At 58.0% G+C, this 13104-nt stretch overlaps 1 protein-coding gene across 1 annotated transcript in view; it reads right to left on the bottom strand.

Annotated features, from left to right (window-relative positions):
- The window catches only part of DCTD (dCMP deaminase), a 34918-nt gene extending 22342 nt beyond the window's left edge, over positions 1-12576 (bottom strand). Inside the window, exons 1-3 of the mRNA XM_054720338.1 lie at positions 12501-12576; positions 10733-10847; positions 10256-10391 (exon numbers count right to left, since the gene is read on the bottom strand). Coding sequence (XP_054576313.1) covers positions 10256-10391; positions 10733-10840 — 244 coding nt within the window. The 5' untranslated portion in view covers positions 10841-10847; positions 12501-12576. The remainder of the gene's footprint in view (positions 1-10255; positions 10392-10732; positions 10848-12500) is intronic.
- Positions 12577-13104: the final 528 nt, after the last annotated feature.

The following is a 13104-nucleotide window of genomic DNA, read 5'->3' as shown; positions in this document are numbered from 1 at the left end:
GCTCCGCTCAAGGCTACAAAGTTTCAATTATAGAAGATAAATAAATCCCAGATACCAGGGCCTCCGCTTGGGTCGCTGGGGGGCATGGCCGGCCTGCAAACCAACACAGGCCCATCACCCAGGCCACCCCATGCCCCAAGGGAACCCCCACCCTGATCTGGGACATCCTTCAGGGCAAACAAGCTGGCCCCCACCCATGCACCAGGCCTCTATCCTATCTAATAAAAGAGTAATATGCAAATTGACCATCACTCTAACACACAAGATGGCTGCCCTATGTGGTCAAAGATCTTGCCCCCATGTGGACATAAAATGGCCACCACAAGATGGTCAGCAGGGGAGGGTAGTTGGGAGGGACCAGGCCTGCAAGGGAGGGCAGTTGTGGGCGATCAGGCCAGCAGGGGAGGGCAGTTGGGAGGGACCAGGCTGGCAGAGGAGGGAAGTTGGGGGTGACCAGGCCTGCAGGGAAGGGCAGTTGGGGGGGGACCCAGGCCTGCAGGGGAGGGCAATTAGGGGTGACCATGTCTGCAGGGGAGGGCAGTTGGGGGGAAACCAGCCCTGCAGGGGAGGGCAGTTGGGAGGGACCAGGCTGGCAGAGGAGGGAAGTTGGGGGTGACCAGGCCTGCAGGGAAGGGCAGTTGGGGGGGACCCAGGCCTGCAGGGGAGGGCATTTAGGGGTGACCAGGTCTGCAGGGGAGGGCAGTTGGGGGGAAACCAGCCCTGCAGGGGAGGGCAGTTAGGGGCAATCAGGCTGGCAGGGAGCAGTTAGGCATCAATCAGGCTGGCTGGGGAGTGGTTAGGGGGTGATCAGGCTGGCAGGCAGAAGTGGTTAGGGGCAATCAGGAAGGCAGGCAGGCAAGCAGTTGGGAGCCAGCAGTCCAGGATTGTGAGAGGGATGTCCCAGATTGGAGAGGGTGCAGGCTGGGCTGAGGGACACTCCCCCTCCACCCCATGCATGAATTTCGTGCACCGGGCCTCTAGTGTGTATATATATATTTAAATTTCAGAGAGGAAGGGAGAGACAGAAACATTAATGATGAGAGAGAACCATCCATGGGCCGTCTCCCGCACGCCCCACATGGGGGACTGACCCTGCAACCTGGGCATGTGCCCTGACCACGGAATCAAACCGTGACCTCCTGGTTCACAGGTGGACACTCAACCACTGAGCCATGCTGGCCAGGTTTTCCCCTTCTTCCTCAGCAATCTCTCTCTCTCGACTGGATTATTCCCATCAGCGAACACTGTCAGCAAAAACCAACGAACACCAGGCCCTCCCCTCCTGCAGACAACATAAGCCTTCCTCGGACCCCGCTCCCATGCTAGCCACGGCCGTCGGTCTTGCCCTCGTCACAAACATCTCACACCACCTCCATGCACCTCTGTCCCCACTTCCTTCTGCTCCTCCGGCCACAGGCTCCCCTCTGCCTTCCAACCCTGCCACTCCGTCACAGCTGCTCTTTGAAACGCCAACAAGGACCCCGGCTTGCTAACCCAAGGACGCGTCCGTCCCCTAGACCTCTCAGCAGCTGTGGCGCAGCCAGCCGCTCCCTCCTTCCCAGGGCTGCCCTGTGCTCCACCCTGTCCCTCTCCTTCCCCGCAGGCCCCTCCTCCCCCACCCAGCCTCTCAGCGCTGCCCTTCTCGGGGACCAGGCCAGGCCCAGCCCTGGCACACCCTCCCCAGGCCCCCTCCCCCGTCTCCACAGCACTGATGTCACCCAAATGCCAAACCTGCCGTTGCTGACATCCCCCCGTACTCCTCGACCCAACCCGACTCCCTGACAGGCCACCCAACTTCAGGGCCCAAGTCTTCCCTCGTCTCCCCGCAAGCCTAGGTGCTCGGCTGAACCGCTTGGGGAAGTCCATCTCCCTCCCCCGTCCCCTATCCCCCGCCCCCGCCCCCCTGCCCTCTGGATGTGTCTCCAAAATACTCCCTGCACCCCCCAGCCTCCCCATCTCCAGCACGCCCACCTGCCCAGGCTCCCCACCAGGTCTGCAGCGTCACCCCACTGCTGGGCTCCCCGTTTCCCCTCCTGCCCCCAACAACCCATTTCCCACGCACAACCCATGTCATCTTTTAAATCCAAACTCCTCACCCTATTGGCCCTCAACCTCACCTCACCCTCCAGCTTCACCCCCTCAGTCTGAGCCAAGCCCCTTCCTTCCACAGGACGCTCCGAGCGCCTTCAGGTCCCAGGGCCCGCACCCCACCCTGCACCCCACCCCGCACCCCACCCCGCACTCTCGCTGCAGAGAAGGCCCTGCCCCCGTTGTTCCCATCCCCCAACACCGCCCACCCATCTTCCCTGCCGGGGCCCATCCAATCCAGCACATCCCTGTGTAAGTCACCTCCTCGGGAAGGAACGTTCAACATCTGTGTGTCTCCTTCGTGTCTGCCTCCCCCACGCTCAGCCTGCACACTCCCGAACCACCGGGCCTGGGGACACTGTGCGCCCCGGAGCGCGCCTGGCACAGACGGCCCAGGACAGCCGCCGGGGAGGAGCCGCGGTGAGTGAACGAGGACAGGGGACGTGACGCAGGACAAGTCGCTATCCTTTCTCCAAAGGAAGCCAGCGGACGCGGAACTCCCCGGCCACCCACAGACGACGCACGCCGGTAACAGAACGGGTGGCTCATGAGTGTTCATTCCCGTTCCTAGAGTTACAACTCGCTCACCGCGGGGAAAACGACCAGGAGGACTTCTGCTTCCCTTCTCCACCTGAACGCAAAATTAATGGCGTTGGGGACAAAGTCTTTTAATTGCAGAATTTAAAAATTCATGCTCCGTTATCATACGCGATATTTTAAATGTGCTATGGCATCTATCATTTGGAAGAGGCGCAGAGATGGGAGTCACACCTCCGCTCAGTGGCTGGCACCGGCCTTCTCCGCCTTCTCCGCGTTCGGGTTCATTTATTCCCACTGATTCTCCATTCGGTCCCCACGCCGGGCAAGTCTTGTATTCACAAACACTGTCCCACGGACCGGTCTGCAAACGGATTTCGCTGCTCCTTTCTTTCTCTTTGGTTCCAGAACAGCCGCTTGTCTCCGAAGGGTTCTGAGTGTGCCTCTTCCGTTACAGAAGATAAATAAATTATAGAAGTCCGACGTCCTCTTGTCCTTAGGAACGGCCTTTTCCTCATTGCGTCCTCCAGCCTTCCTCCTCACCGTCTCCTAAGCCCGTGTTTGTGGGGGGCCTGCTCGCCCCAGGCCCTCCTGCTTGTGTGCGCGTCTCTGTCTGGTTCACACTCACCTGAGATCAGGAGCGGATCCGCGCCTCCGAGGAGGGGGGAACGAAGCCCGGGTCTATTCACCCGTCCACATGCAGAGGCGCATTCTCTGCCCCCGCCACCCGCTGCTTTGCTTGGGCCCCGACCTTCCCCCAGGATGCTTTAGGGCTCCCCGCAAAGCCCCCGGGAGGGGAAAACACCATCGTCTAAGGCGACCAAAGCTACACTGTTTAATTTTCCCTCGGAATTCTAGGACGGGCGGAGTCCTCGGGGGTCACTTATTTCACAAAGACATTGAGAAACAAACGTCCAGCCACGCATCGAACAAGCCCACGGGCGCTGGGCTCAAACGCACCACACCCGGACCCAGGGCCCGGGGCCGGGATTCCTTCCCGGGAATCCGGTCACTGCCGTGGTAACCAGCTGCTGTGCACATTAAAGACGTGTCCTCCCCTCCAAACAGGAAACCCCAGTCCTCAGAGGTAAAAGCAAAAACCAGTACAAATACCTGCGGAAAGCTCCAGGAACCAGGCTTGAGCGCCTCCTGCAGGGAGCAAACAGTATTACACGTCCCGCGTTAACACCAGTGTCAGCAAAGCTGACGGAGGAAGGCTTCTTGAAAACACAAAGTAAAATAAGACTAGTCATTCAGGCCAGAAGACCAGTCAACATCAGCGTAAGGGCCAGAGACCAATGAACAGAATAAAGACCATGAGGCTCACTGCTGTCAGGGTCCCCCTGTACCCCGCTACGTCTCTGGGGACCCAGAGCGACTCAGCAAAGACTTCCCAGACTTAAGAAATTAAAGAAGTTACATTTATCTCCAGAAAAAGCCTCTTGCTCTCAGATACGTCCTGTGCTCACATACTACTGAAGCATCCATCTTATATAAAAACTGCCGTTTGAAATTTTAACCCTGCTATTGTGGCTTCTGTAAATGCTGCTTGCTTAAATAATAAGGAAATGAGACTACTCCCTGTTCCAAAGAGGCCATAAACCTTCCCCAGACAAAGTTATCAGTGCTGGTGCCAGGCCAAGCCTTTGGTTGAGGTCTCAAAGCCCCAGCACATAGGGCCCTTTAAGAACTTGCAAAGGGGGCCGGAAAAATCCTTATTTGGGAGACAAAGAAGGTAAAAACATATAAATACCAGAAACTTCCTGTGTGACTTCACCCAGAATTTGAGAGACATTTTCCTCTGGGCCTGCACGTAATAATAATAATAATAATAATAAATGTAACTCCATCTCTCTAAGCGTTGCTTGGTTTTTCTCCGGTTTTCTGTAACATTACAACCTGAAGTCGGTTGCATGCGACCCTGGAATGCTCCTGATGAGATTAACTTCTCAACAAACCCTTTCTTTTGAGAGATAAGATGAAGGTCACTTCCCGGACCATCAACGTGGGAATCCCTAACCATGAATTATTTCAAGTTTTGTTACAAACTTCCACGAGGCAATCTGACTCTTCACAAAACAAAGAGAAATATGTGTCGATTCTCGGGTAGGTTAGATCCTACAGACGAACACCTCAGCTCTTCCGGCTCGTGAGCTGTTAGGGTAGGTCCCTTGTAGATGTTCAGAGGAAAACAGGAATCTCCAGCCCTAACCGGTTTGGCTCAGTGGATAGAGCATCAGCCTGAGGACTCAAGGGTCCCGGGTTCAATTCCGGTCAAGGGCATGTACCTTGGTTGCGGGCACATCCCCAGGAAGGGGTGTGCAGGAGGCAGCTGATTGATATTTCTCTCTCACTGATGTTTCTAACTCTCTCTCCCTCTCCCTTTCTCTCTGTAAAAAATCAATAAAATATATATTTTTTAAAAAACAAACAGGGATCTCCAGCGCCTCAAAAATTAACCTTGAGTCCACAGATTAAATATATAGATGAAAATCAAATAAATTAAACAAAAAAAAGTCATTATTTTTTTCTGAAAAAAAAAACTGTTGCCAAACAATTATACCTGAAAGTGGAATATGCTTATGTCAAGCTGATTAATATATTTTGGGGGGGGCCTCATATATAAGCCATCAGGTTTCCCTGTTTATCTAAAACATCACACAGTGAAACCTGCGTTTGCTTCTTGATTCATAAAAATCACCTACTTTATTTCTTTCCTGTAAACTTGCTTGAAGGTTTTCCGCTGATGATTTTGTACAAAATCCCTAATGAAACCCACCGTCGGGCCTCAACCACTAACTGGCCAGGCAGGGGAGGGATGGTGGGAAGCCGTAAGTGAAATTAAGAATTCTGCAGGAAAAGAAACAGCAAGTCATCAAATCCACGGATCTGCCTAACAAAACCAGGGGGCATTGGACTCCAGCCGGCTGCAGGAACAAATTCGATCTTAATTACCAAGAAGCTCTTACAAGTCCTGACGAAGACGCAGCTTAGCCAGGATCAGCCTCCTGACTTCCTGATAAATTAGTTTCTCAAGACGAACCTTTGGGATACATCACACGCATGGCAGTGAGGAAAACGCCAGTGTTCGAGCGGGTAAGGTAGATGGCTACGGAATCACTAACATGACATCTGTGCATGCCTAGCAATATGCTAAATCTGAGAGAGAAAGATTAAATTTAAATATAAAATGTAAAGGCACACTGCCACACACTGACAGAAGGGTTCAAGGTTGCCATGAGGAATTCTCGCCCTGATGAGCCCAGCGTTCTCCTTCCCGGCACGATGGCCTTCCAGAGCATTCCCGCAGAAATACGCACTGATGCCGGAAACAGCCCGAGTCGCCACATCTGCCCCATGCGTCTACAGGGTGGCGACCGCCCACTCTGGGGACATCAGGAATCCGGTCCCTCACGCAAGGAAGTAGTGTGATGCCACCGGCAAAGCCACCCTGGCTTCTTGAGTGCCCGGATGGAAGGGAAGGCCAGGCAGAGGCACATTTACCCACAACCCCCCACCAACAGGTGTGCGAACACAGGCATCGAGCCCGATGAGCCAGGTGAGCCCTGGTACAAATGGGAGCTTGAACAATGGCTCCGAGGAGGAAGTTAAGGCAGCCTTGCTTAGGTGGGGGGCCTGAACGTTTTTTGAGAGGTTCCCCAGATATTCAAGACGTAGGAGTCACTGGCCTAGAGCCCGGATAATCTCTACAGTCCTTTATGGGGATTTACACATCAATTCAGACCCTGATAGAGCAGCGCAGCCGCCATGATGTCAGGGAGGAAAGAAAGCGTGAGCCTCCCCAATTCCAGACACCAGCGATTCTTTTTGTAAGTGAACTAGAGGCCCGGTGCATGAAAATTCATGCACTGGAGGAGGGATCCCTCAGCCCGGCCTGCCCCCTCTCACAGTCCAGGAGCCCTCAGGCGACCCGGAGATCAGGAGAAGGCGACACCCCATCACACCTCTGCTGCTGCCACTGCCAGCAGCTCAAGCCTCAGCTGTCCCTGGTTACCTGTGCCTCAGGCTGGCCCTAGGCAGCTGGGGGGCTGAGGGGACTGGGGGACTCCGGAGGCAGGTGCGCGGAGTTACCAGACCTGCCTGGGGTCGGGCCCAGCCATGCCACGCTCCTGCTGCCCCTGCGGAGCTGAGGGGACTGGACGCCACCATCTTGTGGCTGTGGGCACTGCCATCTTTGAGGGCATGGCAGTCAATTTGCATATTCCCTCCTTATTGGCTGTGGGCGCCACCATCTTTGTGAAGGTGTGACAGTCCATTAGCATATTCCCTCTTTATTAGATAGGAGGTTTGAAGTCTTAAAACAAAGTAAAGAGAATTTGCATTTTAGGCAGTTATCACCAAACATTTCTATTCTACCCAAGGCTATCTAAACATTTTTTTTAAATATGTTTTTATTGATTTCAAAGTGGAAGGGAGAGGGAGAGATAGAAACATCGATGATGAGAATCATTGATTGGCTGCCTCCTACACACCCCACACTGGGGATCGAGTCTGCAACCCGGGCATGTGCCCCAACCAGGAATCCAACCGTGACCTCCTGGTTCATAGGCCGACGCTCAACCACTGACCCACACTGGAGGGGCTCTAAACCTTTTTTACTCTGCAGGCGGAAATCCCTGGAAAAGACAAGACTGGTTTACAGCCAGTCATCGTTATCTAGACGGAGAGCCCGTCTTTGTGTATTTCACGACCGTAGTAACACATAAATGCCTTTTAAAAACCATTTAATACCTTCCATAACTTTTATGGTACATCAAATTACAAGCGTGCTCTCGTGGAAGAAAACGGTCGACATTCTAACACAGCCGCGTGTAAAATGGATAATTGGTAAGTGAGGGCAAAGAGCTTTGAAAACCTAGAGGTATCGTTCGGAGAGTAAAAAATAACGCAGCCAGCCAGCCAGGGCCCCGAAACTCAGCCACTATTCGAAAACAACCTGTGAGGCTGGGCCAACGCCTATGTGGGTGGGGTTTTTTAATTCCTTCTGGAAAGGAGCTCAGAAAGGTACTCTCTCCAACTCGGGCAGAAGGCAGTGTCTCTGGCAAACAAAACCAGCTCCTCTCGAGATCCCAGCACACCTGGAAGCTGGGGACTGCAGGCCTCTGGCTGCTGGGTCACTGCCACCCATCTGCCCGGGGCCCAGAGTGACAGGACGGCCTGGGTCCCCCGTGGCAGACCCCTCAGGAACCAACAGGGACCCCTCTATGCCGCCCACGCTCACTGACATCTTTTGCAACCAGCCTCAATGCCACAGACTGATGCCCTGAGGATTCCTCTGTGCAGGCGTTCAGCACAAGGACCACGTTTCCGTCTGGATTCTGTGAAGGAACGACCGCGGCCCTACATTTCAGTGTCGCTGCTAACCGAACGCGTGGACCCTCTCAGTCTGCGATTGTATACGGACGCTGAACTGTGCCGTGAACCTTTGCACGCACCGACCAACGACGAATCCCTTCCCTTCTTTCCCACCACCGAAAGCTTACGATCCAAGCAGGATGACAAAAAGTTTCCAAACTACGTTAGCACCTTTTCCAGTTCACACACTCCACGCAGCCGGGAAGCGCAGGCTGAGCCGGAGCCTCACATTCTCCCGACCAGTGGGGCCCACTAGTCCTGCTCCTACGAAGGCTCATCTATAATAATAACAGCTAATTAGACCGGACAGCCGGACGGACGACCTTCCGGACGAAGCCGGGGCTGCGAGGGCCGAGGCAAGCCGCCGTGGCCGTGAGGGCCGAGCCCCTTGCACGAATTTCGTGCGTTGGGCCTCTAGTCTGACTATGAAATGCCCGTAATCACTAAACCATGCTTTATTCCCTGGAAACCCTGAGCTCTTGGTCGTTCTCCCCAGTGGCATTCCTCAGCTCCTCTTCCACCCCTGGGCATCTTTCTTTTTTTTTCTTTCCAAAACACAGCAGTTGCCTGAAGCAGTTTGACAAGAAATCGATGGGGTTTAGTTAACATGACTGAGGTCCGAGAACATTAGTAAAAGTACGTAAGTCAGGCTAGCTGCAGACCTGGGATTCCGCAGGAGAAAAACCCCAAGGAAAGCTGCAGGGAAGGGCCCAGAGCGAAAGGTCTCCCCTCGCGCCCGGGACCGCTTCCCGAGGCGCACGCTTCCCCTGAGGGCTGGCCTTCGTCCACGCAACTGCCCCCGGGCCGGCCTGTCCGTTCCCAGACACCGTGCAGGTCCCGGCACTACGACACTACGAAGACTCGACACGAGGCCCATGCAGCCCCTTCGCCTCGCTTACGCCTCAGTTCCCGAATCTCCAAGGAGTTAAGGGAAAGTGAAGCTGTAGCCTGTCCCTCCCCACACTCTCCGAAGTGACTCTCCCTGGGGCTCAGGTAGGCCGCACAGGATGAGAGACAGAGAGACCCTCTCCTAATTTAAACACGCAAAACAGACGGCCAGGCCCAAGGGGTCCGGTCCCTCCCATCTGGCTTGTGCTCTGACCACAGCCCACCTGGGACGGCTGACCCCCCAGGACGGCAGGAGGCGACAGCATCCTCCTCCTCCCCAGGCCCAGCGCGGTGTGTTCCCAGCCTCGCCGAGGGGAGCTCGAGCCGCCTTTCCTGAGCGGGAGAGGGGCTGACGGGGCCCGGCTTCTCCCCAGCGCCAAGCCCGGCCGTGCCTGCTGAGCGGGCCCTGCGTCCAAGGAGCCAGGAACCAACCTGCAGGGCCGTCACACACAGTCCTCCCCGGGGCACAGTCCTCCCGGAACACAGTCCTCCCGGGGCACAGTCCTCCCCGGGCACATTCCTCCCCGGGCACAGTCCTCCCCGGGGCACAGTCCTCCCCGGGGCACAGTCCTCCCGGGGCACAGTCCTCCCCGGGCACAGTCCTCCCGGGGCACAGTCCTCCCCGGACACAGTCCTCCCCGGGCACAGTCCTCCCGGGGCACAGTCCTCCCCGGGGCACGGTCCTCCCCGGTCACAGTCCTCCCCGGGCACAGTCCTCCCCGGGCACAGTCCTCCCGGGTCACAGTCCTCCCCGGGCACAGTCCTCCCCGGGCACAGTCCTCCCCGGACACAGTCCTCCCCGGGGCACAGTCCTCCCCGGGACACAGTCCTCCCCGGGACACAGTCCTCCCCGGGCACAGTCCTCCCCGGGCACAGTCCTCCCCGGGACACAGTCCTCCCGGGGTACGGTCCTCCCCGGGACACAGTCCTCCCGGGGCACAGTCCTCCCGGGACACAGTCCTCCCCGGGACACAGTCCTCCCCGGGCACAGTCCTCCCCGGACACAGTCCTCCCGGGGCACAGTCCTCCCCGGGCACAGTCCTCCCCGGGGCACAGTCCTCCCGGGGCACAGTCCTCCCGGGTCACAGTCCTCCCGGGGCACAGTCCTCCCCGGGGCGGCGGCCCTCTGCACAGAAGCCGCCCCCAATGCCCGGGCGGGTACAGCGGGCGGGTCTCCCTCAGGGCCAGGCTGGGTGCCACCACCATGCTCCCTCCCATTCACTGGTTCTCTGTGGGACTTCAGAGGTGGGGACAGGAAATTGGGGTCGTTCAATAGGACGTTTTTCTTTCTTTCCAGCTGCTGCTGACTGGAAAGGGGAACGACGCCCTCTGACCGAAGCAGGGCGGGATGCCAGGCGCGCCCTACCGTAAGGGTACTTGGTGTCCAGCTTCCGCTCCGCCGTCCTCCTCCACGGCAGCAGGTCGTCGCTGCACCCGTTCGGCATCCCGTTGTACCCGATCCCCACGATCTTGTTTTCTGCGTTGACGATGCAGGCTCCCACCTGCGGCGAAACATGCCCCACGGCCCGGTGACGGCCTGGCCGGGCCGCCCCGCTCGAGGTGGTACACGGGGCCAGAGGCCGCAGAGCTGCAAGAGGGGGTGCGAGGAGCTCTGCGTCCTCGCTTCTGTTCGCTGGCGGTTCCCAGGAGCCAGAGAAAGAGCGGCCCTGGCCCCAGGAGGGTGGAGAGGCACCGACCGCCTCTCCCACAGGAAGACGTAGCGCAGGGTTGCGGCACGGAGGGCAGCGTGCCGCTGCCCCATAAACGGCCTTTGCATCGTGCTCATGCGCGGGCCCCCCTGCGTGGGTGAGGGCCCCATCGCCCCCCTGTGAAGGTCACTTACCTGGGAATTGGGGTCCTTGCTCCTCTGTGCCGACAGGAAGGCCACGGCCATGAAATACTCGGGCCATTCCAAATAGTCCTCGCGTTTCTTGCAGGGGATGTCGCTCATGCTGGGTCTAGAAGGAAACACACCACGAACATCAGCGGGGAAGGGCACTCGGGTAAATCCGCTCTCCAGTGCACCCCAACCCCAATCTGACTGTGCACGGCCGGGCTCGGACAACTTCCGGTGCGTGTGCCAGTCAGAAATCACAGGACCGGTTTGGCTCAGTGGATAGAGCGGCGGCCTGAGGACTGAAAGGGCCCAGGTTCGATTCCAGTCAAGGGCATGTACCTTGGTTGCGAGCACATCCCCAGTAGGGGGTGTGCAGGAGGCAGATGTTTCTCTCTCATCGATGTTTCTCACTAGCCCTCTCCCTTCCTCTCTGTAAAAAACAATAAAATATATTAAAAAAAAAGAAAAGACCCCCCCCTCCCGCCCCCGCCCGTCTCTGGTCTCAGGAAAAAAAAAAAAATTAAGTTACTATTTCAGAAGTTTGCATTTGGCACAAGAGCTTCACATTCCCAAAGAGTACACCTATGTACTGCTTTGTCACAGCCTTTAAAAGTCAATACAAATGCCTGCCCTACAAATCGTCCTCATCCCTCACCACCCTCGGTTCTAAAATGGGGCCAGGACAAGGGGGAGGGGTGGGGAAGAGAACATTTATTGATCACCTAATACGTTTCAGATACGGTTAAAGGCTATCCATCACCTCACTCAAGCTGCCTTCCTAACTAAGGCAGGCAGTCCCACCCCGTCTTAGGGACGGCGAGAACCGAGGTCACGCGCCCTAAACCACGCAGGATTATCATCCACGCCAGTCGGATTCCACCTGGCTCTGTCCCAGCTCTGACCTTAACTAGATCCTACGTCCCTTCCCTGCCCCCTTAGATTCCCCAGGTGGGGACTGAATCAAAGGAGGGGCAACTCTGGCAAGTGCCACCTGCCATCACTCAACCCAGGCTTTAGTGACATGGGCATGGCAAGTGGCACAACCTCCACAGCAGGGAGAGCCCCCGGAGGGGACCTAACACTGCCGGCAGAGAGGGGAGAGGGTCCTTTCAGGGACAAGGAAGGAGGTCAGCACAGGAACTGGGTGGGTGTCAGAGAAGTCTCCAGAAAGCCTAGACAGCGGGGCTGAAGGAAGGCAGCCGGGACGGAGATGCCGGGAACAGGCCGGTCTGGGAACCAGGGTCACCCAGTGATGATGCAGCCCAAGTCCTGGGAACCCTCTCCACAGCCAGCCAGGCCGGACAGGACTGGTTTAGCACTGGCCCAAGGGCTGGCACCCTATCTGCCGTAGGGTGCCAGGGAGGCGCCTGCAACCACCACACAGGAGGGGGAGGGGAAGGAGAGGCAAGAAGTGAACTTATCCTCTGGGGCGCTTTCCCGGAGTCTGGTTTAAGGCTCAGCAGCGCCCCAAACGCAGCTGCAGAAACAGAGGAGGGACAACTGGTCCAGGGAGAGACGCCTCGTCACCCGCGGGACAGAACGCAGGCTCCTCCCACCCCCTCGATTCCGATCCGGGACGAACCACGCGCTCCCACCGCGCCCGCGGCCGCAGCGGCGACGGCCCCCTGCAGAGTCCCGCAGGCACCTCCCTCCCCGGGGCCCCCGAGGGGGAAAGCCTCCCGGAGGCCGCGGAGGTAGCCGAGCCGCTGAGCCCGGGAGGGGGACAGCCTCGGGCCCCCCGCCCCCCGCCCGGCCGCGAGCCCGCGCCCCGCACCCTGCGCCCCGGCTGCGCCACGTGGCGCGCTGGCCGGGTCCCTCCGGTCCGCACGGCGACCTCAGGCCGGCTCACCCCGCCGCGCCCGGGGAGGAAGTGGGGGAGGAGGCGGGGCCGCCGCGTGGCCGGAAGGTGGCGGCCCGGCAGCCGCGCGCCCTGGAGAGGGGGCCGGGTCGGCGCGCGCCCGGGGGAGGGGGTCCCCTCCGCTTCCGGCTCCCGGGCACGCGGGTACCTCGTTCAGCCCTCGGTCTGACTTGCGGGGTGGGGTTAGGGGTGGGGAACCCCCCCATTTCGGGTTTGCCCCTGACTTTGCGCTGGAGGCGGCGGGGCCCCTGGACGGGGGCGCGCGCGGTCGCCCCGCCTCCCCGAGTCCCAGGACCCCGGAGCCTCCGCCGCGTTCGGGACCCCGGGCGGCGCCGGGGGGCACTGCTCGCGGCCGCTCCAAGGATCTGGCTCCATAGTCCTGGCATTTCTCCGATCTCTGAATCTGAGGGGTGGGTCGTTGTCGTTGTTGATGGTGAGGTGTCCCCCCTCTCCCCCCCCACACACACACACCTGAATCTACCGTCACCTACTAAAAACTCTCGCTGTAATTATATGTAAT

This window comes from Eptesicus fuscus, chromosome 8 (genome assembly GCF_027574615.1).
Source record: "Eptesicus fuscus isolate TK198812 chromosome 8, DD_ASM_mEF_20220401, whole genome shotgun sequence".
NCBI classification, from domain to species: domain Eukaryota; kingdom Metazoa; phylum Chordata; class Mammalia; order Chiroptera; family Vespertilionidae; genus Eptesicus; species Eptesicus fuscus.
Note: the sequence above shows the minus strand (reverse complement) of the source record. Positions and strands in the feature narration are given on the sequence as shown.